The sequence below is a fragment of the Xenopus tropicalis genome, chromosome 2 (assembly GCF_000004195.4).
Source record: "Xenopus tropicalis strain Nigerian chromosome 2, UCB_Xtro_10.0, whole genome shotgun sequence".
Lineage (NCBI taxonomy): Eukaryota > Metazoa > Chordata > Amphibia > Anura > Pipidae > Xenopus > Xenopus tropicalis.
In genome coordinates, this window is record NC_030678.2 from 2,057,179 (window position 1) to 2,082,451 (window position 25,273).

General features: G+C 53.7%; 1 protein-coding gene across 10 annotated transcripts; it reads right to left on the reverse strand.

The window, feature by feature from the left end:
- Positions 1–2,207: 2,207 nt before the first annotated feature.
- hao2 (hydroxyacid oxidase 2 (long chain)) lies at positions 2,208–11,681 on the reverse strand. Of its 10 annotated transcripts, none has more exons than XM_012957079.3 (9): positions 10,343–10,446; positions 6,190–6,310; positions 5,368–5,520; positions 4,953–5,104; positions 4,323–4,606; positions 3,601–3,819; positions 3,319–3,477; positions 3,117–3,186; positions 2,208–2,377 (listed from the first exon to the last, which is right to left on the reverse strand). In XM_012957079.3, the coding sequence occupies exons 2-9, from the start codon at positions 6,237–6,239 to the stop codon at positions 2,322–2,324; spliced, it is 1,143 nt and encodes a 380-aa protein (XP_012812533.1). In that variant the 5' UTR covers positions 6,240–6,310; positions 10,343–10,446; the 3' UTR covers positions 2,208–2,321. The 10 variants fall into 10 exon arrangements, with proteins under 10 accessions (XP_012812533.1, XP_012812532.1, XP_012812535.1 ...); XM_012957078.3 differs by having other exon boundaries at positions 5,368–5,523; XM_012957081.3 differs by lacking the exon at positions 10,343–10,446 and adding an exon at positions 8,941–9,037 and having other exon boundaries at positions 5,368–5,523.
- Positions 11,682–25,273: the final 13,592 nt, after the last annotated feature.

Sequence of the window (25,273 nt, forward strand, 5' to 3'; positions counted from 1 at the left end):
CCCCAAACTCATTAGATATACTGTTCCACCCAGCAACCAATGTCTCCCCCCCCAAACTCATTAGATATACTGTTCCACCCAGCAACCAATGTCTACCCCCCCCAAACTCATTAGATATTACTGTTCCACTCAGCAACCCAATGTCTACCCCCCCCAAACTCATTAGATATACTGTTCCACCCAGCAACCAATGTCTCCCCCCCCAAACTCATTAGATATACTGTTCCACCCAAGCAACCCAATGTCTCCCCCCCCAAACTCATTAGATATACTGTTCCACCCAGCAACCAATGTCTCCCCCCCCAAACTCATTAGATATACTGTTCCACTCAGCAACCAATGTCTACCCCCCCAAACTCATTAGATATACTGTTCCACCCAGCAACCAATGTCTCCCCCCCCAAACTCATTAGATATACTGTTCCACCCAGCAACCAATGTCTCCCCCCCCCAAACTCATTAGATATACTGTTCCACCCAGCAACCAATGTCTCCCCCCCAAACTCATTAGATATACTGTTCCGCTCCAGGAACCAATGTCTCCCCCCCCCCAAACTCATAGATATACTGTTCCGCCCAGGAACCAATGTCTCCCCCCCCCCAAACCTCATTAGATATACGTTCCACCCAGCAACAATGTCTCCCCCCCCCAAACTCATTAGATATACTGTTCCACCCAGCAACCAATGTCTCCCCCCCCCAAACTCATTAGATATACTGTTCACCCCAGCAACCAATGTTCCCCCCCCCCAAACTCATTAGATATACTGTTCCACCCAGCAACCAATGTCTCTCCCTCCCCCCCCCGCCAAACTCATTAGATATACTGTTCCACCCAGCAACCAATGTCTCTCCCCCCCCCCCAAACTCATTAGATATACTGTTCCACCCAGCAACCAATGTCCCCCCCCCCAAACTCATTAGATATACTGTTCCACCCAGCAACCAATGTCTCCCCCCCCCAAACTCATTAGATATACTGTTCCACCCAGCAACCAATGTCTCTCCCCCCCCCCCAAACTCATTAGATATACTGTTCCACCCAGCAACCAATGTCCCCCCCCCCAAACTCATTAGATATACTGTTCCACCCAGCAACCAATGTCTCCCCCCCCCAAACTCATTAGATATACTGTTCCACCCAGCAACCAATGTCTCTCCCCCCCCAAACTCATTAGATATACTGTTCCACCCAGCAACCAATGTCCCCCCCCCCCAAACTCATTAGATATACTGTTCCACCCAGGAACCAATGTCTCCCCCCCCCAAACTCATTAGATATACTGTTCCACCCAGCAACCAATGTCTCCCCCCCAAACTCATTAGATATACTGTTCCACCCAGCAACCAATGTCTCCCCCCCCCCCAAACTCATTAGATATACTGTTCCACCCAGCAACCAATGTCTCCCCCCCACCAAGGCACAAGCCCTATTCATTGGATTTGTGAAAAAAGAAGGGGGGGGCGCTGTCCCTTTAACATGACCAATACCGGCCGATATTGGCTACTGACTTGGGCACTCTTCAGTTTGGCGAATGCGGGGGAATTGCCAGCAAGGATCCCATTGGGCAGAAAAGGGCGCCTCCTACAGAACTATAGTTATTTGCGCTGATCAGATACCGACTGTTGATTGGTTGTTCTGGCTTACGGCGCTTGTGCCCATTGGACCAAGGGGGTCCCTTTATTTCGGGGGCACTAGGACTGATACAGAGGCGGAAGGGGCCCCGTGTGGCCCCCCAGGGATCACTGCTCATTGTATTTGGTACACGAGGCCTGACTGTTAGATTGCAAGCTCCTAGGCACAAGGACCAATCTGAGAGTTACAATCCCTGCACTGAATAGAAAACTGCCCCCCCATAGTAATATGACTCTATACACCTCCCCCCCATGTGTCCCTGAGCAGCCGACAGGCATTTCCCTGGGGGGGCCCTGTCCTTGTGTCTGGAGATAAGGGGAGAAGGGAAGGCTGCGGCCTTAGGGCCAAACTCATGTTCCTGCACCCACAGCTGTAATTACCCCCCCCCAGTTACTCTATATATGTAGCCTGGTGTCCTTGTATCAGCCACACCCCCCCATGCACTTATTAACCCTTACACCCCCCCATGCACTTATTAACCCTTACACCCCCCCATGCACTTATTAACCCTTACACCCCCCCCATGCACTTATTAACCCTTACACCCCCCCAGTCAGACAGTCACACAGTGTTTGGAATATAAATAAAGTTTAATTTCAGCAGAGCAGCACAGGATTGATTGGGGGGGGGGGGCAAAGTTGGCCCCTCTGACCCCCCCATACAGCGATGGTGCCACAGCTCCGCCCTAGAGTTTGGCCACATGGATGAGGTTTCGGTTGACCTCGGAGACGTTCCGGCAGCCTGGTGGGGGGGGGGGGGGGGGAAGAATAGAGAGATGAACATGGGGGGGGCAAAGAGAGGCACAATAAATGCGGTTAAAATGGGGGTCCCTGGAAATGCTGAGGGGCCTGGGGAGCTGAGAACAGGGAGTTCCGGAGGGAAAGACCTTGGTGGTACTGGTTCTGGTCTCATTCCCACTGGACCTTTGGTTGAAGTCGCTTTGGATGATGATCCCACCAGCCCCTATATGACCCCCCCACAGAGGCAGGGATGAATGTGTACCCCCTCCTGAGATTAAAGGGGGCGCTGGGGCCGGAACTTTCTACACTGGACCTACTGGGCTGCTAATTAGGGGATTATAACACAACAGGAAGGCTATGAGATGATACAATGCTGATGGGTCTGGCCATGGTGGTGGTACTGCTGTCTTCTTACTGCCCACAAACCCCGCCCCCAGTTCCTGCCCAGCCCCCTCCCTGTCTTTTGGGCACAATCCCACCCCCCTATATCAGTGCCACTCAAATAACCCCCCAATAGTCTCTTTCATCTTATCCCCCCCATATCCCATGCCCTGCCACTGCCTGTGTCTCCTTTTCCCATCATCCTCTGCTTTCCCATTCCCAATATCCGAGGGCCCCTCCGGGGATTTCCTGCCAACTGCTTCCTGCCCTGGGCCATTGCTATGGTAACTGCCCAAGGCCGCATTATATAAAGTACCTCCATGGGGCAATAGGGCAAGTTGGCACCAAAGGGGACTTACCTGAAAGGGCCATGGAGAGCCGGAATTCATCTGTGAGTATCTGCAGGATGCCCTTCACCCCTTCTTCGCCCTGAGACATACAGACAGGAGAATGGGAGGGGTTACATTTTATATTCTCATTGTGTCGGACCTTCTGGACCCATTCTCCTTATGAGACCCCCTCAAAGCTCCCACCCAAAGTCATGGCACCCCAGTACCCCACCTTGTAGGTGAGACCCCAGACGATGGGGCGCCCCAAGAACACGCACTTTGCCCCCAGGGCGATCGCTTTCAGCACGTCGCTTCCTGTCCGGATCCCTCCATCTAAATAGACTTCTATCCGGCCTTGTACCACTTCCACGATCTCCGCCAGGGCATCAATCTGGGGGGCACAGGGGGTGCATCAGTCATAACCAACCTTTCCCCCCCCCAAAGGGGCCCCTGTCATGCCCCAGGGCACATACCCTCTCTACGCCCCCTAGTGGCCCTGGTCAGCATTACACACCGTGGCGAGTTCCCCATCCAGCTGGCGCCCCCCGTGGTTGGACACAATGATCCCCTGGACACCGTACACCACCGCCAGCTCCGCGTCCTCCTTGGTCAGGATTCCCTTGATGACAATTGGCAGACTGGTGACGCTCCGCAGCCAGCAAATGTCCTTCCAGCTCACTGATGGGTCCAGGGTATTGAGGGGGACCCCATAGTTATCGGGGCCACCATGTCCCTAGATGAGTGCAGGGAGAACACATTCAGATTGCATTGAGCTCTCCCGCCATAAATAGGGGTGGGTGGGGCCAGGACTAGAGGTGGGCAGGGCCAGAACTACTGTAGAGGTGGGCAGGGCCAGAACTAGAGGTGGGCAGAAGAGGCACCTTCCTAGGGCACAATGATGGGGGGTGCCAGGTAGTTACCTCTCCTACCTACCCCTAGTCTGCACTCCCTTGTCATTGCCCCCACAGCCTGTCATTGCGCTGGGAGGTTGCGGGGGGAGGTGGCCAACCGCGTTGCCAAGGGGCCCGGTCAGCTTGGCCCCCCCTGTACAGGGGATTTCATGCCCCCCAGCCTCCTCAGTGGAGTAATACCATCTGCCCCAGGAACAGGTGGGGCATCCAAGTAAGAACCCAATAGAGCACCTACCTGGCAAACAGTATTTGGTTAAAGCAAAATGGCACTGGGACATTGGGTAAAAACACTGCATTGTGGGTAAAACATGGCGGATCAGAGTACCTCGAACACCCCCTCGAAGTTCTTGACCTTGAGGTGCGGCGGAAGGCGGAAGTTGTTGCGGATGTCGGTCCTGCGCTTGCCCGTGTAGGGCACATCCACGGTGAGCACCAAAGCCTTGAAGCCCAGGGCCTCCACTCGGCGAATCAGCTGCTCCGACAGCTTGCGGTCCCGGTACACGTAGAGCTGGAACCAGCGCAGACCTTCCGGCGCAGCCTCGGAAATTTCCTCCACGGAGCAGGTGGCGTAGGTGCTGGCCACGTACAGGAGCTTGAGAGCCTCGGCCGCTAGGGGGACACAAATATGGGTCAGCAATGGGCACAACATGGGCACAATATGGGCAACAATAACACTGGGTTCCCTGCACCCCTAAGCACATAGGGATGGGTCATTGTGGCCTTTACTCCCCCTTGTGGTGAACAGAGGAAGTGACCACCAATTAGCAGAGACACCAAGAAGCAGTTGCGGGTCCTTATCTCCTCCTTATCCATATAGACTAGATGGGAGGGGCTTTTGCTATTAACTCCTCCTCAATATGCAAATGTGTCAATATACAGCTGTCATTGTTGGGCGGGTTGAACCATTGAGAAGGGGTGCTATGGGGCTAAAAGACTGCACCGGGGGTCTCGGTACCTCTAGCCGTGCTCATCTCGCCATCGGGCCAGGCCAGGCAGTGGAATGCTGTGGGGGCAATGCCAATGGGGCAGCTGATCTCTTCCCCCAACACCGTGGTCTTAGTGTCCATTACAGAGACATCACGAAGCATCCGGGGCCTCAGGCGGATCCTGTAAGGAAAAGCAGTTGCAGTTGGTCAATTCCCCAAGGGGTTGGATATGTGTATAAAGGGGTTAAATACCATTAGGCGGGGGATCTGTCAGGGGCCCCAGTGAGTAGCACACAGGGACTCCAAATATTCAGCTCCCAAGACTCCCTGTAAGGAGTGGGTGGGGCTTGTAGAGGAAAGGGGAGGTGCCAACGCTATGTACAAAGTGGCTGCAGTGCTGGATGATTCAGGGCAATGTGATTGGCTGGCTGGGTCACATGTTACCTCCTGAACGCCTGCAGGTTATCGTCCCTGGTGCAGCATTCGTCCGCTCCGGCCGCGTAATACTCCCACGTGGCTTTGGGCAGGTGTTCCTTGGCGTAGGCCTCGAAGTCTGCCAGGCAAATGAGGGACATCTCTGCGTCCCCAAGCACAGGCCTGCTGGCATCACAAAGCTGTGTTATATGGGGGTACAGGGCCCCCTATACAGGGGCCAATATGTTACACGGAGGATCTGACTTACAGGGACCAACAGGTGTTATAGGGAGGGAGCAGCAATACTATACACTGACCAATAGACACTTGCCTTATATCTGTTACATACACTGACCAATAAGAAGCTGCGTAATATTTGCAACATTCAGCAACCAATAAACAGCTGTGTTATATCTGTTACATACAGTGACCAATAAGAAGCTGTGTTAAATCTGTTACATACAGTGACCAATAAGAAGCTGCGTTATATCCGTTACATACAGTGACCAATAAGAAGCTGTGTTATATCCGTTACATACAGTAACCAATAAGAAGCTGTGTTATATATGTTACATACAGTAACCAATAAGAAGCTGTGTTAAATCTGTTACATACAGTGACCAATAAGAAGCTGCGTTATATATGTTACATACAGTAACCAATAAGAAGCTGCGTTATATCTGTTACATACAGTGACCAATAAGAAGCTGCGTTATATCTGAAACATACAGTGACCAACTGCTGAGTGTTATAGACAGTGAGTGGGTGGGACATACAGTAACCAATCAAAAGCCGTACTATACAGGGGAGCGACCAATCAGAAGCCGTACTACACAGAGTGACAGGACTAACCTGCATATAGAGAGAGACCCTTCAAAGTGCTGGGAGGGACCGAGGGACATGTTATACAGGGGGCGGGGCCCAATGTGCAGATTGTGAGAGAGAACTGAAGTGCAGAGAATGACTGTCTGACCTGGAAATAACAGCAGGTTATATAGAGAGAGTGGGGCGGGGGGGGTCCCATAGGGAGAAACAGGGGGGGGTCCCATAGGGAGAAACGGGGGGGGGACCCATAGGGAGAAACAGGGGGGGGGGGACCCATAGGGAGAAACAGGGGGGGGGTCCCATAGGGAGAAACAGGGGGGGGGACCCATAGGGAGAAACAGGGGGGGGGGACCCATAGGGAGAAACAGGGGGGGGTCCCATAGGGAGAAACAGGGGGGGGGGTCCCATAGGGAGAAACAGGGGGGGGTCCCATAGGGAGAAACAGGGGGGGGGGGACCCATAGGGAGAAACAGGGGGGGGTCCCATAGGGAGAAACAGGGGGGGGGTCCCATAGGGAGAAACAGGGGGGGGGGACCCATAGGGAGAAACAGGGGGGGTCCCATAGGGAGAAACAGGGGGGGGTCCCATAGGGAGAAACAGGGGGGGGTCCCATAGGGAGAAACAGGGGGGGGGGACCCATAGGGAGAAACAGCTATACAGAGAGAGACAGAACTGTGGGTGCTATACAGAGAGAGACAGAACTGTGGGTGCTATACAGAGAGAGACAGAACTGTGGGTGCTATACAGGGAGAGACAGAACTGTGGGTGCAAGTGGGTGCTATACAGAGAGAGACAGACCTGTGGGTGCAGGTGGGTGCTATACAGAGAGAGACAGAACTGTGGGTGCAGGTGGGTGCTATACAGAGAGAGACAGAACTGTGGGTGCAGGTGGGTGTTATACAAAGAGAGACAGACCTGTGGGTGCAGGTGGGTGCTATACAGGGAGAGACAGAACTGTGGGTGCAGGTGGGTGCTATACAGAGAGAGACAGATCTGTGGGTGCAGCTGGGTGCTATACAGGGAGAGACAGAACTGTGGGTGCAGGTGGGTGCTATACAGAGAGAGACAGAACTGTGGGTGCAGGTGGGTGCTATACAGAGAGAGACAGAACTGTGGGTGCAGGTGGGTGCTATACAGAGAGAGACAGAACTGTGGGGGCAGGTGGGTGCTATACAGGGAGAGACAGAACTGTGGGTGCAGGTGGGTGCTATACAGAGAGAGACAGACCTGTGGGTGCAGGTGGGTGCTATACAGAGAGAGACAGAACTGTGGGGGCAGGTGGGTGCTATACAGAGAGAGACAGACCTGTGGGTGCAGGTGGGTGCTATACAGAGAGAGACATAATTGTGGGGGCAGGTGGGTGCTATACAGAGAGAGACAGACCTGTGGGTGCAGGTGGGTGCTATACAGAGAGAGACAGACCTGTGGGTGCAGGTGGGTGCTATACAAAGAGAGACAGACCTGTGGGTGCAGGTGGGTGCTATACAGAGAGAGACAGAACTGTGGGGGCAGGTGGGTGCTATACAGAGAGAGACAGAACTGTGGGGGCAGGTGGGTGCTATACAGAGAGAGACAGACCTGTGGGTGCAGGTGGGTGCTATACAGAGAGAGACAGAACTGTGGGGGCAGGTGGGTGCTATACAGAGAGAGACAGACCTGTGGGTGCAGGTGGGTGCTCTACAGAGAGAGACAGAACTGTGGGGGCAGGTGGGTGCTATACAGAGAGAGACAGACCTGTGGGGTGCTATACAGAGAGAGACAGAACTGTGGGTGCAGGTGGGTGCTATACAGAGAGAGACAGACCTGTGGGTGCAGGTGGGTGCTATACAGAGAGAGACAGACCTGTGGGTGCAGGTGGGTGCTATACAGAGAGAGACAGAACTGTGGGGGCAGGTGGGTGCTATACAGAGAGAGACAGACCTGTGGGTGCAGGTGGGTGCTATACAGAGAGAGACAGACCTGTGGGTGCAGGTGGGTGCTATACAGAGAGAGACAGACCTGTGGGTGCAGGTGGGTGCTATACAGAGAGAGACAGACCTGTGGGTGCATGTGGGTGCTATACAGGGAGAGACAGAACTGTGGGTGCAGGTGGGTGCTATACAGAGAGAGACAGACCTGTGGGTGCAGGTGGGTGCTATACAGAGAGAGACAGACCTGTGGGTGCAGGTGGGTGCTATACAGAGAGAGACAGAACTGTGGGGGCAGGTGGGTGCTATACAGAGAGAGACAGACCTGTGGGTGCAGGTGGGTGCTATACAGAGAGAGACAGACCTGTGGGTGCAGGTGGGTGCTATACAGAGAGAGACAGACCTGTGGGTGCAGGTGGGTGCTATACAGAGAGAGACAGACCTGTGGGTGCAGGTGGGTGCTATACAGAGAGAGACAGAACTGTGGGGGCAGGTGGGTGCTATACAGAGAGAGACAGACCTGTGGGTGCAGGTGGGTGCTATACAGAGAGAGACAGACCTGTGGGTGCAGGTGGGTGCTATACAGAGAGAGACAGACCTGTGGGTGCAGGTGGGTGCTATACAGAGAGAGACAGACCTGTGGGTGCATGTGGGTGCTATACAGAGAGAGACAGAACTGTGGGTGCAGGTGGGTGCTATACAGAGAGAGACAGACCTGTGGGGGCAGGTGGGTGCTATACAGAGAGAGACAGACCTGTGGGTGCAGGTGGGTGCTATACAGAGAGAGACAGACCTGTGGGTGCAGGTGGGTGCTATACAGAGAGAGACAGACCTGTGGGTGCAGGTGGGTGCTATACAGAGAGAGACAGACCTGTGGGTGCAGGTGGGTGCTATACAGACTGTAGGATCCAGCAGGGACCCAGTCAGACCAGTTCTGGGCCAGTGGCTTGAGGGGGGGGAGGAGACACAGAGGCCAGCGTCATACAGGGTCAAGTGATGTGTTACGGCCAATCACAGAGAATAAAAGGAACTACCAGCCAATCACAGAGAGCAATGAGGAATCTCCCAGGGTCACAGGGGACAAGTAATGGGGAATATAAAACTGATATTTGTCTCCCCTTCCTCCCTGTCCCTTTGTCCCTTCTGTACATTTATAGCCGGGTCAGAACCAACAAGCAATCTACCCCCCCCCCCCAATGTTTAATCCATGTTATAATGCCCAGCAGCGACCGTCTAGTGCTAATACTGTACCCTACAATGTTTCTGGAGTCAGAACGAGCAGTGCAGATAATGCAAACACCCTGGCAGGTACTTTCAAATGGGGGTCGCTGACCCCGGCAGCCAAACCCTATTGCTCTGTGAGGCTCCAGTTTTATTGTTATTGTTACTTTTTATTCCTTATCTTTCTATTCAGCCCCTCCCCTATTCATATTCCCGTCTCTCTCTCAAACCAATCCCTGGTCGCTAAGGTGGTTTGCACCATAGCAACCAGATAGCTCCTGAAACCTTAACCTGGAGAGCTGCTGAACAAAAATTAAAATAATGTAAAAACTACAAACAATAAAAAATGAAGACCAATTGCAAATTGTCTCAGAATATTACTCTCTATGTCATAATAAGAGTTAACTTCAAGATAAACAGTGAGTGAGGGAGACAGGTCATGTTTTCAAATGTTCTTCTTCCAAGGGGCCCCTGTGATTGTTGGGCCCCAATAAAGATAGATAGATAGAAAGAAAAATGATAGACAGACAGGCAGATAGAGAGATATGTCATATTTTCAAATGTTATTCTTCCAGGGGCCCCAATATAGATAGATAGATAGATGATAGATAGATAGATAGATAGATAGATAGAGATAGATTGAGACAAATAGATAGATAGATAGATAGATAGATAGATAGATAGAAAGAAAGATGATAGATAGACAGACAGGCAGATAGAGAGATATGTCATGTTTTCAAATGTTATTCTTCCAGGGGCCCCAATATAGATAGATAGATAAGAGATAGATAGAGAGATAGATAGATAGATAGATGATAGATAGATAGATAGATAGATAGATATAGAGAGAGGCATATCATGTTTTCGAATGTTCTTTCCCAAGGGGCCCTATGATTGTGGGGCCCCTATAATAAGTGACAGATAAAGGGAAAGTGCCAGAGCTGGCAGTTAGTTGAGTCACATGCTCCCCGGCCTTTGCCCCCCCCCTGGATTAGACGTGCCCCTATCCGATCTGCCCCCCATCCCGGTACCCTTTGGCCATGGGAACTCACCTGCCCCAGTCCCAGTGAGTGTGAGTGCGGCTGCCTGTGTCCCTCTCAGTGCAAAGTCCGGCTCTTGGGGCCCCTCTGGGCCCCTGCCCTGTTTTCCCTTTATTCCCAGGAACAAACATCCCATAATGGGATTAACCCTGCCCTGACCCCCGGCATTGTGTAAGGGCAGCACATTGTGGGCAGGGGGAGAGGCAGGCCCGGAGTTAACCCCTGCGCTGCCGGAGGGGCAGGGGCCCCAATGCACATTCAGCTGTTATTTGTGTGGATTCAGGCCCCTGTGCAGCCCATTGTGTCCCGTAAAGGGGGTCCCCCTGGGGGTGTGCAGGGAGCCCTGGGTGACTTCTGACCCCTGCGCTACTGACACAATTGCATTCTAGACTGCTAACCAGTTAACCCGTTCTGTGCCGCCCACACTGACCCATGTGCTGTATGGCACCTTCCGCCCCCCCCCCATGGCTTCATTTTCTACATCTCCCTGATCTTATTTATTGTATCACGTTTGGCTTATTTACCCTTTAATTAAGAGAATGTTTCATTTAAAAAAAAAAAAAAAACTAAACTCAATGCAAAATACGTTTGGCCACTAGGGGCTGCTGTTTCACTGGAGGGGATGGAAAAATGACGGAGGTATGGCAGCTCCCACTAATACATACACGGGGGGGGGGGGGGTCTACACCCAAGGGCCACGTGTTTCTCATTCGCAGGCAAATAAATGTATACACACACACAGGGGGTAAAAAGGGGGTAACTAATTTAACCCTTGGGGGGGTGGGGGTCTGTGGTTAAGGGCAACTGTAGCTGGTTTTATTAAAATTGATTTATAATTGGCATGAGCAGTGCAAATTGCCCCTGGGGGGGTCAGATCATAAATAAATCACCTGCTGCAGTAGAGCTTACACTCTAATCTCCCTATCACAGGCACACACAGGTTATTCAGGAGTAACAAAGTACGGCCTTTGGTCTGTGGGAGGAGCCTGTCCCAAAAAACAAACTTATTTCACATATTTAATGGTTTTGGTTGCCCTGCTTTTGGCAAACATGCTTATCACTAGCCACAGGCCTCTGCTCAAATGGGGCTCAGCTAAAGGGTAACTTACCCCTCTGTGTGCCGTGTGAGTGCCCCCCCCTTCTGTTCTTCATAGACTCTTCCACTGCTCAGTGCCTGTGTATCCTGTGCGGAGTCGGAACAAGCAGTGTAGCGGTGAGTGGGGCCCTCCGGCTGCAATAGAGGAGCCACAGCAGGAAAAAAAACAGCCCTCAGTGGGGCCGGAGGGCAATAAAAAGTTATACTATAACTGATAATTACAGGGGCAATAAATCTCACTCAGCCCAAAACAAACGGTGTAACATTAACCCTTAGCTAACCGTGAGCCCCCAACACGGTTAGCTAATGGTTAATGTTACACCGAGGGAGGGGAGTTGGGGGGCTCACGGTTAGCTAAGGGTTAACGTTACACCGAGGGAGGGGAGTTGGGGGGCTCGCGGTTAGCTAAGGGTTAACGTTAGACCGAGGGAGGGGAGTTGGGGGGCTCACGGTTAGCTAAGGGTTAACGTTACACCGAGGGAGGGGAGTTGGGGGCTCACGGTTAGCTAAGGGTTAACGTTAGACAGAGGGAGGGGAGTTGGGGGGCTCACGGTTAGCTAAGGGTTAATGTTACACCGAGGGAGGGGAGTTGGGGGGCTCATGGTTAGCTAAGGGTTAATGTTACAGTGGGGGTTCTCACAGTTAGCAGAAAGAAGTTCTGGGGTTAGTGAGGGGGATCCGTCAGTGAGAGGAGAAGAGACTTTCTGCCCCAGTTGCCCCAGGTTGGGGGCTAATTGGCTCAATCACCTGGTTTTGTGCTGCATGTGGCTATTTAGGGCCAGAGGTCAGTAGCCTAAGCTAAGGGTTAACGTTACACCGAGGGAGGGGAGTTGGGGGCTCACGGTTAGCTAAGGGTTAACGTTACACCGAGGGAGGGGAGTTGGGGGCTCACGGTTAGCTAAGGGTTAACGTTACACCGAGGGAGGGGAGTTGGGGGGCTCGCGGTTAGCTAAGGGTTAACGTTACACCGAGGGAGGGGAGTTGGGGGCTCACGGTTAGCTAAGGGTTAACGTTACACCGAGGGAGGGGAGTTGGGGGGCTCGCGGTTAGCTAAGGGTTAACGTTACACCGAGGGAGGGGAGTTGGGGGGCTCGCGGTTAGCTAAGGGTTAACGTTACACCGAGGGAGGGGAGTTGGGGGCTCACGGTTAGCTAAGGGTTAATATTACAGTGGGGGGGGGGCTCACGGTTAGCTAAGGGTTAACGTTACACCGAGGGAGGGGAGTTGGGGGGCTCACGGTTAGCTAAGGGTTAACGTTACACTGAGGGAGGGGAGTTGGGGGGCTCACGGTTAGCTAAGGGTTAACGTTACACCGAGGGAGGGGAGTTGGGGGCTCCTGGTTAGCTAAGGGTTAACGTTACACCGAGGGAGGGGAGTTGGGGCTCCCGGTTAGCTAAGGGTTAACATTACACCAAGGGAGGGGAGTTGGGGGCTCACGGTTAGCTAAGGGTTAACATTACAGTGGGGGGGTTCACGGTTAGCTAAGGGTTAACGTTACACCGAGGGAGGGGAGTTGGGGGCTCACGGTTAGCTAAGGGTTAACATTACACCAAGGGAGGGGAGTTGGGGGCTCACGGTTAGCTAAGGGTTAACATTACAGTGGGGGGGTTCACGGTTAGCTAAGGGTTAATGTTACAGTGGGGGGGCTCGCGGTTAGCTAAGGGTTAATGTTACACCAAGGGAGGGGAGTCGGGGGGCTCAGTTTGGGGGGGCTCACGGTTGGCAGAAAGAAGTTCTGGGGTTCAGTTGGGGGGAACTGACAGTGTCAGTGAGAGGAGGAGAGACTTTCTGCCCCAGTTGCCCAGGTTGGGGGCTAATTGGCTCAATCACCTGGGTTTGTGCTGCATGTGGCTATTTAGGGCCAGAGGTCAGTAGCCACAGTGACCCAGACTGTTAACCCCTGCCTGACTGGGTGCTGGGGGGCAGTTAATGCTACAGAGGCGCTTTACTCACTACAAAATGTCAGTATTTTAGGCACAAAGGACAAATTACTTTTTATTGTTTATAAAATTAGCTTTAAAGGGCAACTAAGCAAAAATTACTGACAAACAATCTCCGCCCTGTGACCCTGGGCTGCAGCCTGTAACGGTTTCCCAGCCCCGGGCAACTTTCTCTTTTAATGGTTTATCCTAATTATGTGGAACTATGGCTTTGCCCTATGGGGGGGGGGGGGTACATTAAGCCACGCCCTCCTGCTTTGGGATCATTTTTTGCTTTTTCACCTGCAATACCCAGTAGTGACCACTAGATGGCGATGCTGCTTTGCTTACTATTAGGGAAAAGAGACTCTAGTTGCAGTGTATTTAGGAGGGTCCAACACCCCCTGCCCCCCCCCCCCCCCCCCCCCAGTAGAACTACGGACCCTGGAACATTCCGGCTCTTGTCCCATATTCGGGAACAGAAGCTTTATTTCTTTATGGATTTCTAACAATAACCCGGAAAGCTCTGCATTAGAGAAAGGGGTCTCCCTGCCAGGCCTGCCCCGGTCCCTTTGGCCCACATTAGATTGTAAGCTCTACGGGGCAGGGACCTCCTTCCTACTGTGTATTTATACTTATTTGTTGTATTTATTATAATGCGTGCCCTGTTTCTACACTGTAGGATAAGGTGTTGCTTTCAGCAGCCCAGGGGTTAATGGAAGCTGCTAGTCACTAGCCAAGCCCTGGCCTGTATGTGCCGCTCACTAGCCAAGCCCTGGCCCAGTATGTGCCACTCAGTAGCCAAGCCCTGGCCTGTATGTGCCGCTCACTAGCCAAGCCCTGGCCTGTATGTGCCGCTCAGTAGCCAAGCCCTGGCCTGTATGTGCCGCTCACTAGCCAAGCCCTGGCCCAGTATGTGCCACTCAGTAGCCAAGCCCCGGCCTGTATGTGCCACTCAGTAGCCAAGCCCCGGCCCGTATGTGCCACTCAGTAGCCAAGCCCCGGCCCGTATGTGCCACTCAGTAGCCAAGCCCCGGCCCAGTATGTGCCACTCAGTAGCCAAGCCCTGGCCTGTATGTGCCGCTCACTAGCCAAGCCCTGGCCTGTATGTGCCGCTCACTAGCCAAGCCCTGGCCCGTATGTGCCACTCAGTAGCCAAGCCCCGGCCCAGTATGTGCCACTCAGTAGCCAAGCCCCGGCCCAGTATGTGCCACTCAGTAGCCAAGCCCCTGGCCCGTATGTGCCACTCAGTAGCCAAGCCCTGGCCCGTATGTGCCACTCAGTAGCCAAGCCCCTGGCCCGTATGTGCCACTCAGTAGCCAAGCCCTTGCCCGTATGTGCCACTCAGTAGCCAAGCCCTTGCCCGTATGTGCCACTCAGTAGCCAAGCCCTGGCCCGTATGTGCCACTCAGTAGCCAAGCCCTGGCCCGTATGTGCCACTCACTAGCCAAGCCCCCGGCCCGTATGTGCCACTCAGTAGCCAAGCCCCGGCCCGTATGTGCCACTCAGTAGCCAAGCCCCGGCCCGTATGTGCCACTCAGTAGCCAAGCCCCGGCCCGTATGTGCCACTCAGTAGCCAAGCCCCGGCACGTATGTGCCACTCAGTAGCCAAGCCCCGGCCCGTATGTGCCACTCAGTAGCCAAGCCCCGGCACGTATGTGCCACTCAGTAGCCAAGCCCCGGCCCGTATGTGCCACTCAGTAGCCAGCAGGGGGAGAAGCTTGCCGGCTCAGGCAGCACATAAGGAACAATTGTTGTCTGCTCTGCAGGAAGATCCCCCCCAATACAGATCCACTTGTCCATCAATAGCCCCCACCTGGGGTAGCACTGCTGGCAGTGGGGGGTCCCTGCTCATTTATCACTGTCTCGCCCGAGTGCTGACAGCAGCGCAGATGGGTCTCACAGGGAGACAGTGAGGGATGGGGAACCTTCTTACACTCCCTGCCGCTCCCTTCTCTCCTCTCTCTCTCTCTGTCTCTCTCTCCTCTCCTCTCTCTCTCTGTCTCTCTCTCTCTCCTCTCTCTCTCTCTCTCTCTCTCTCTGTCTCTCTCTCCTCTCCTCTCTCTCTCTGTCTCTCTCTCTCTCTCTCTCTCCATCTCCTCCACTCTCTCCTGTCCTCTCTTCTCTCTCTGTCTCTCTCCTCTGTCTCCTCCACTCTCTCCTGTCCTCTCCTCTCTCTCTCTCTCCTGTCCTCTCCTCTCTCTCTCTCTCTCTCTCTCTCTCTCTGTCTCTCTCCTCTGTCTCCTCCACTCTCTCCTGTCCTCTCCTCTCTCTCTCTCTGACTGTCTCTCTCCTCTCTCTCTCTCTCTCTCTCTGTGTCTCTCTCTGTCTCTCACCTCTGTCTCCTCCACTCTCTCCTGTCCTCTCCTCTCTCTCTCTCTCCTGTCCTCTCCTCTCTCTCTCTCTGACTGTCTCTCTCCTCTCTCTCTCTCTCTCTCTCTGTCTCTCTCTGTCTCTCTCCTCTGTCTCCTCCACTCTCTCCTGTCCTCTCCTCTCTCTCTCTCTCTCTCCCGTCCTCTCCTCTCTCTCTCTCTGACTGTCTCTCTCCTCTCTCTCTCTCTGTCTCTCTCCTCTGTCTCCTCCACTCTCTCCTGTCCTCTCCTCTCTCTCTCTCTCCCGTCCTCTCCTCTCTCTCTCTCTGACTGTCTCTCTCCTCTCTCTCTCTCTGTCTCTCTCCTCTGTCTCCTCCACTCTCTCCTGTCCTCTCCTCTCTCTCTCTCTCTCTCTCTCTCCTGTCCTCTCCTCTCTCTCTCTCTCCCGTCCTCTCCTCTCTCTCTCTCTCTGACTGTCTCTCTCCTCTCTCTCTCTCTCTCTCTGTCTCTCTCCTCTGTCTCCTCCACTCTCTCCTGTCCTCTCCTCTCTCTCTCTGACTGTCTCTCTCCTCTCTCTCTCTCTCTCTCTCTCTGTCTCTCTCCTCTGTCTCCTCCACTCTCTCCTGTCCTCTACATTCTTCTCTCTTGTCTCTCTCTCTCTCTCTTTCCTCTGTCCTCTCCTCTCTCTCTCTGACTGTCTCTCTCTCTCTCTCTCTCTTTCCTGTCCTCTCTTCAAATCAAATTAGCATTGCCAAAGCAGGTATAGGGTGTAATGCGGGGGGGGGGGGGGGGTCTCTTCTCTCTCTTCTCCCCTTTCTCCCTGTCCTAATGTTCTCTCCTTTCCTATTCTCTTTCTTGTCCCATCTTCTCCTCCTTTCCCATTTTTGAATCCCTGCCATAAAGCAAGACCAGGATGCTGTAACTGCTGGAGTGGAAGCAGAGTCACTTGTGCAACATTAAATTCCGTATAGGAAGGTGGTCTCGCCCCCTGTAGCTGCTTATTGGGGGCCATTCTCTAGTAGGAGGTTAAACAAATGAAAACTACTTTCCCCTATAGATTGTAAGCTCTTATGACCAGGTTTCTAAGCTACAAATGACTGTACAGCACTGTGTCACTATGGAAATTCATGATATTGATTCCAATTCCCTCAGAGACTAATAAATATGGCGCCGCGTGAGTCTCGCGTTTCGGGCCCCGACGCATTTGGGTTCATTAACGGCTTTTTCTGTAAAAAGAAACAAATAGGAATTGGCTGCTGCTTGTAAACTGGGGATTAGGGGAATGAGAAGTGGCAGCTCCCACAAACTGGGGATGATGGGGGGGCCCTGGGGGCAGTTGGGGGGGGAGGTTGTTGGGATTTTGGCAGTTTCGCTTCCTCTCACTGTGTTTGAAGTCCAATTAATGGGCTGAGGCTGCTCCTGTCCCTCGCTGGGAGCGACCCGACCCGGCCGGAAATGGGAAACATCTGCAAGAAGCCAAAGGGGAAGCGAACCCGAGACTGATGGGGCCCAGGGGTGACACACGGACTGGGGGGGATGGGGGGCTCAGTACGGACCCCTGGGAAACAGCAGTCAACTGATGAGAATTGGATCCAGCGGTACCAAGTACCAACTATCAGGGGTAACAGCACCAGTGCCCCCCACTGTCAGTGTAAAGGGACTGATGGGAATGTGATAGGGACCTTAGATTGTAAGCTCACTGGGGCAGGGGCTGATGGGAATGGGATAGGGACCTTAGATTGTAAGCTCACTGGGGCAGGGGCTGATGGGAATGTGATAGGGACCTTAGATTGTAAGCTCACTGGGGCAGGGGCTGATGGGAATGGGATAGGGACCTTAGATTGTAAGCTCACTGGGGCAGGGACTGATGGGAATGGGATAGGGACCTTAGATTGTAAGCTCACTGGGGCAGGGACTGATGAGAATGTGATAGGGACCTTAGATTGTAAGCTCACTGGGGCAGAGACTGATGGGAATGGGATAGGGACCTTAGATTGTAAGCTCACTGGGGCAGGGACTGATGGGAATGGGATAGGGACCTTAGATTGTAAGCTCACTGGGGCAGGGACTGATGAGAATGTGATAGGGACCTTAGATTGTAAGCTCACTGGGGCAGGGACTGATGGGAATGGGATAGGGACCTTAGATTGTAAGCTCACTGGGGCAGAGACTGATGGGAATGGGATAGGGACCTTAGATTGTAAGCTCACTGGGGCAGGGACTGATGGGAATGGGATAGGGACCTTAGATTGTAAGCTCACTGGGGCAGGGACTGATGAGAATGTGATAGGGACCTTAGATTGTAAGCTCACTGGGGCAGGGACTGATGGGAATGGGATAGGGACCTTAGATTGTAAGCTCACTGGGGCAGAGACTGATGGGAATGGGATAGGGACCTTAGATTGTAAGCTCACTGGGGCAGGGACTGATGGGAATGGGATAGGGACCTTAGATTGTAAGCTCACTGGGGCAGGGACTGATGAGAATGTGATAGGGACCTTAGATTGTAAGCTCACTGGGGCAGAGACTGATGGGAATGGGATAGGGACCTTAGATTGTAAGCTCACTGGGGCAGAGACTGATGGGAATGGGATAGGGACCTTAGATTGTAAGCTCACTGGGGCAGGGGCTGATGGGAATGGGATAGGGACCTTAGATTGTAAGCTCACTGGGGCAGGGGCTGATGGGAATGGGATAGGGACCTTAGATTGTAAGCTCACTGGGGCAGGGGCTGATGGGAATGGGATAGGGACCTTAGATTGTAAGCTCACTGGGGCAGGGACTGATGGGAATGGGATAGGGACCTTAGATTGTAAGCTCACTGGGGCAGGGGCTGATGGGAATGGGATAGGGACCTTAGATTGTAAGCTCACTGGGGCAGGGGCTGATGGGAATGGGATAGGGACCTTAGATTGTAAGCTCACTGGGGCAGGGGCTGATGGGAATGGGATAGGGACCTTAGATTGTAAGCTCACTGGGGCAGGGACTGATGGGAATGGGATAGGGACAGTAGATTGTAAGCTCACTGGGGCAGGGACTGATGGGAATGGGATAGGGACCTTAGATTGTAAGCTCACTGGGGCAGGGACTGATGGGAATGGGATAGGGACCTTAGATTGTAAGCTCACTGGGGCAGGGACTGATGGGAATGGGATAGGGACCTTAGATTGTAAGCTCACTGGGGCAGGGGCTGATGGGAATGTGATAGGGACCTTAGATTGTAAGCTCACTGGGGCAGGGGCTGATGGGAATGTGATAGGGACCTTAGATTGTAAGCTCACTGGGGCAGGGGCTGATGGGAATGGGATAGGGACCTTAGATTGTAAGCTCACTGGGGCAGGGACTGATGGGAATGGGATAGGGACCTTAGATAGGTTCCCGGGTCAGTAGGTTCCTGGGTCGCGGCTCTGGCTCAGTTCTATTAACTCTAATCAGCACCTAATAAAGCAATTAGCGCTAATGAATGTGTCACTGCAGGATTCAGCGCACCCAATTAGCGCCAACCCCCCTCCCCCTGCCACTCAGAACCCCCTCCCTAATGCTGACCCCCCCCTTCCCAAATACTGCCCCCGCCATTCAGCACCGACCCCCCCTCCCTAATACTGCCCCCCTCCACTCAGCATCGACCCCCCCTCCCTAATACTGCCCCCCTCCACTCAGCATCGACCCCCCTCCCTAATACTGCCCCCCTCCACTCAGCATCGACCCCCCCTCCCTAATACTGCCCCCCTCCACTCAGCATCGACCCCCCCTCCCTAATACTGCCCCCCTCCACTCAGCGCCGACCCCCCCTCCCTAATACTGCCTCCCTCCACTCAGCACCGACCCCCCCTCCCTAATACTGCCCCCCTCCACTCAGCATCGACCCACCCTCCCTAATACTGCCCCCCTCCACTCAGCGCCGACCCCCCTCCCTAATACTGCCCCCCTCCACTCAGCGCCGACCCCCCCTCCCTAACACTGCCCCCCTCCACTCAGCATCGACCCCCCCTCCCTAATACTGCCCCCCTCCACTCAGCGCTGACCCCCCTCCCTAATACTGCCCCCCTCCACTCAGCGCAGACCCCCCTCCCTAATACTGCCCCCCTCCACTCAGCGCTGACCCCCCTCCCTAATACTGCCCCCCTCCACTCAGCGCCGACCCCCCCCTCCCTAATACTGCCCCCCTCCACTCAGCGCCGACCCCCCTCCCTAATACTGCCCCCCTCCACTCAGCATCGACCCCCCCTCCCTAATACTGCCCCCCTCCACTCAGCGCCGACCCCCCTCCCTAATACTGCCCCCCTCCACTCAGCGCTGACCCCCCCTCCCTAATACTGCCCCCCTCCACTCAGCGCCGACCCCCCCTCCCTAATACTGCCCCCCTCCACTCAGCGCCGACCCCCCCTCCCTAATACTGCCCCCCTCCACTCAGCGCCGACCCCCCCCTCCCTAATACTGCCCCCCTCCACTCAGCGCCGACCCCCCTCCGTAATACTGCCCCCCTCCACTCAGCATCGACCCCCCCTCCCTAATACTGCCCCCCTCCACTCAGCGTCGACCCCCCCCTCCCTAATACTGCCCCCCTCCACTCAGCGCCGACCCCCCTCCGTAATACTGCCCCCCTCCACTCAGCGCCGACCCCCCTCCCTAATACTGCCCCCCTCCACTCAGCGCCGACCCCCCCCTCCCTAATACTGCCCCCCTCCACTCAGCGCCGACCCCCCTCCGTAATACTGCCCCCCTCCACTCAGCATCGACCCCCCCTCCCTAATACTGCCCCCCTCCACTCAGCGTCGACCCCCCTCCGTAATACTGCCCCCCTCCACTCAGCATCGACCCCCCCTCCCTAATACTGCCCCCCTCCACTCAGCGTCGACCCCCCCTCCCTAATACTGCCTCCCTCCACTCAGCGCCGACCCCCCCTCCCTAATGCTGACCCCCCCCTTCCCAAATACTGCCCCCGCCATTCAGCACCGACCACCCCTCCCTAATACTGCCCCCCTCCACTCAGCAGTGACCCCCCCTCCCTAATACTGCCCCCCTCCACTCAGCAGTGACCCCCCCTCCCTAATACTGCCCCCCTCCACTCAGCACCGACCCCCCCTCCCTAATACTGCACCCCTCCACTCAGCACTGACCCCCCCTCTAATACTGACCTCCCTCCACTCACCCCCCTCCCCAATACTGCCCCCCCTTCCACTCAGCACCAACCCCCCCCCCGCCGCTCATAGTGACCCCCCCCCCAAGTCTGCACCAAAATATGGATTTTTCCAGTTATAAATCTCAGGGCACAAAATATTTCACAGCTTTTTTTCACTTTTGTGGGATTTTATATTTCTGGGGGGGGGGCTGTTATTATTGCCCCCGTTATTATTGCCCCCCGTTATTATTGCCCCCGTTATTATTGCCCCGTTATTATTGCCCCGTTATTATTGCCCCGGTATTATTGCCCCGTTATTATTGCCCCGTTATTATTGCCCCGTTATTATTGCCCCCCGTTATTATTGCCCCCGTTATTATTGCCCCGTTATTATTGCCCCGTTATTATTGCCCCGTTATTAGTGCCCCCGTTATTATTGCCCCCCGTTATTATTGCCCCCGTTATTATTGCCCCGTTATTAGTGCCCCCGTTATTATTGCCCCCGTTATTATTGCCCCCCGTTATTATTGCCCCCGTTATTATTGCCCCGTTATTATTGCCCCGTTATTATTGCCCCGTTATTATTGCCCCCCGTTATTATTGCCCCCCGTTATTATTGCCCCCGTTATTATTGCCCCGTTATTATTGCCCCCGTTATTATTGCCCCGTTATTATTGCCCCCGTTATTATTGCCCCGTTATTATTGCCCCGTTATTATTGCCCCGTTATTATTGCCCCGTTATTATTGCCCCCCGTTATTATTGCCCCGTTATTATTGCCCCGTTATTATTGCCCCCGTTATTATTGCCCCCGTTATTATTGCCCCCGTTATTATTGCCCCGTTATTATTGCCCCGTTATTATTGCCCCGTTATTATTGCCCCCGTTATTATTGCCCCGTTATTATTGCCCCGTCATTATTGCCCCGTCATTATTGCCCCGTCATTATTGCCCCCGTCATTATTGCCCCGTTATTATTGCCCCGTTATTATTGCCCCGTTATTATTGCCCCCCGTTATTATTGCCCCGTTATTATTGCCCCCGTTATTATTGCCCCGTTATTATTGCCCCGTTATTAATGCCCCGTTATTATTGCCCCGTTATTATTGCCCCGTTATTATTGCCCCGTTATTATTGCCCCCGTTATTATTGCCCCGTTATTATTGCCCCGTTATTATTGCCCCGTTATTATTGCCCCAAACCCTCTGATGCCCTTAAATCTCGGGCAAATACAGAACCAAATCTGAATGCTAATTTGCATATGTAAATAAAGCCACCGTACGACCAATAAGAAATGTTCGACTTCCGTTTATGTGACAAAAAGTCATGTGATTTTAAGGATTGGGTTCAGCCAATCACGTGGGTTGGTTCCTGCTGAAACAGGTGAATCCCGGAGCGAATCATTGATTGGCTGGAATCCCTCAGTGCCCATGTGATACCCTCTGGCCAATCAGCTCCCTGTATGGGGCCCGGGGGTCCCGCGAAGAGCGAGAAGCACTTGGCAAATTAACAGCTTCTCTAGCACCTCGGCCCCCCGGGGCCCCCCACCCACCCCCTTTCATCAGCCGAGGTGCTGACATGCCCCCCACGCCCCCCGTATCCCTGGTAACTGGATCCTGACTGGGGCAGTACTGGGGGGTAAGGGGCAAACAGCAACTGGCAGCTCAGTGTGGCCCCCGGCAAACATGGGCCCCAACATTCCATTCACTAATGGCTTCTGTGCAAAGTGACCCCCAGGGGCCACCATACTGCCCCCCCCCGGGGTATGTACTGATACAGGCCACTGCTGATTGGTCCCTGCTATTAGTTACTAATATTGCCTATGGGTCTTGTTCAACTATATAAATGGGATTCATGGATACAGACCTAGAGTCCGGCTAATTCTGTCTCATCTATGTACTGGTACCGACACGGCTTGGGCCTCTGGGTAGAACTGTATTACTTATGTACTGGTACCGACACGGGCTCGGGTCTCTGGGTAGAACTGTATTACTTATGTACTGGTACCGACACGGGCTCGGGCCTCTGGGTAGAACTGTATTACTTATGTACTGGTACCGACACGGGCTCGGGCCTCTGGGTAGAACTGTATTACTTATGTACTGGTACCGACACGGGCTCAGGCCTCTGGGTAGAACTGTATTACTTATGTACTGGTACCGACACGGCTCGGGCCTCTGGGTAGAACTGTATTACTTATGTACTGGTACCGACACGGGCTCGGGCCTCTGGGTAGAACTGTATTACTTATGTACTGGTACCGACACGGGCTCGGGCCTCTGAGTAGAACTGTATTACTTATGTACTGGTACCGACACGGGCTCGGGCCTCTGGGTAGAACTGTATTACTTATGTACTGGTACCGACACGGCTCGGGCCTCTGGGTAGAACTGTATTACTTATGTACTGGTACCGACACGGGCTCGGGCCTCTGGGTAGAACTGTATTACTTATGTACTGGTACCGACATGGGCTCGGGGGCCTCTGGGTAGAACTGTATTACTTATGTACTGGTACCGACACGGGCTCGGGCCTCTGGGTAGAACTGTATTACTTATGTACTGGTACCGACACGGGCTCGGGTCTCTGGGTAGAACTGTATTACTTATGTACTGGTACCGACACGGGCTCGGGTCTCTGGGTAGAACTGTATTACTTATGTACTGGTACCGACACGGGCTCGGGCCTCTGGGTAGAACTGTATTACTTATGTACTGGTACCGACACGGGCTCGGGTCTCTGGGTAGAACTGTATTACTTATGTACTGGTACCGACACGGGCTCGGGCCTCTGGGTAGAACTGTATTACTTATGTACTGGTACCAACACGGGCTCGGGGGCCTCTGGGTAGAACTGTATTACTTATGTACTGGTACCGACACGGGCTCGGGCCTCTGGGTAGAACTGTATTACTTATGTACTGGTACCGACACGGGCTCGGGCCTCTGGGTAGAACTGTATTACTTATGTACTGGTACCGACACGGGCTCGGGCCTCTGGGTAGAACTGTATTACTTATGTACTGGTACCGACACGGGCTCGGGTCTCTGGGTAGAACTGTATTACTTATGTACTGGTACCGACACGGCTCGGGCCTCTGGGTAGAACTGTATTACTTATGTACTGGTACCGACACGGGCTCGGGCCTCTGGGTAGAACTGTATTACTTATGTACTGGTACCGACACGGGCTCGGGCCTCTGGGTAGAACTGTATTACTTATGTACTGGTACCGACACGGGCTCGGGCCTCTGGGTAGAACTGTATTACTTATGTACTGGTACCGACACGGGCTCAGGTCTCTGGGTAGAACTGTATTACTTATGTACTGGTACCGACACGGGCTCGGGTCTCTGGGTAGAACTGTATTACTTATGTACTGGTACCGACACGGGCTCGGGCCTCTGGGTAGAACTGTATTACTTATGTACTGGTACCGACACGGGCTCGGGCCTCTGGGTAGAACTGTATTACTTATGTACTGGTACCGACACGGCTCGGGTCTCTGGGTAGAACTGTATTACTTATGTACTGGTACCGACACGGGCTCGGGCCTCTGGGTAGAACTGTATTACTTATGTACTGGTACCGACACGGGCTCGGGTCTCTGGGTAGAACTGTATTACTTATGTACTGGTACCGACACGGCTCGGGCCTCTGGGTAGAACTGTATTACTTATGTACTGGTACCGACACGGGCTCGGGTCTCTGGGTAGAACTGTATTACTTATGTACTGGTACCGACACGGGCTCGGGCCTCTGGGTAGAACTGTATTACTTATGTACTGGTACCGACACGGGCTCGGGCCTCTGGGTAGAACTGTATTACTTATGTACTGGTACCGACACGGGCTCGGGCCTCTGGGTAGAACTGTATTACTTATGTACTGGTACCGACACGGGCTCGGGCCTCTGGGTAGAACTGTATTACTTATGTACTGGTACCGACACGGGCTCGGGTCTCTGGGTAGAACTGTATTACTTATGTACTGGTACCGACACGGCTCGGGCCTCTGGGTAGAACTGTATTACTTATGTACTGGTACCGACACGGGCTCGGGTCTCTGGGTAGAACTGTATTACTTATGTACTGGTACCGACACGGGCTCGGGTCTCTGGGTAGAACTGTATTACTTATGTACTGGTACCGACACGGGCTCGGGCCTCTGGGTAGAACTGTATTACTTATGTACTGGTACCGACACGGGCTCGGGCCTCTGGGTAGAACTGTATTACTTATGTACTGGTACCGACACGGGCTCGGGCCTCTGGGTAGAACTGTATTACTTATGTACTGGTACCGACACGGGCTCGGGCCTCTGGGTAGAACTGTATTACTTATGTACTGGTACCGACACGGCTTGGGCCTCTGGGTAGAACTGTATTACTTATGTACTGGTACCGACACGGCTCGGGCCTTTGGGTAGAACTGTATTACTTATGTACTGGTACCGACACGGGCTCGGGCCTCTGGGTAGAACTGTATTACTTATGTA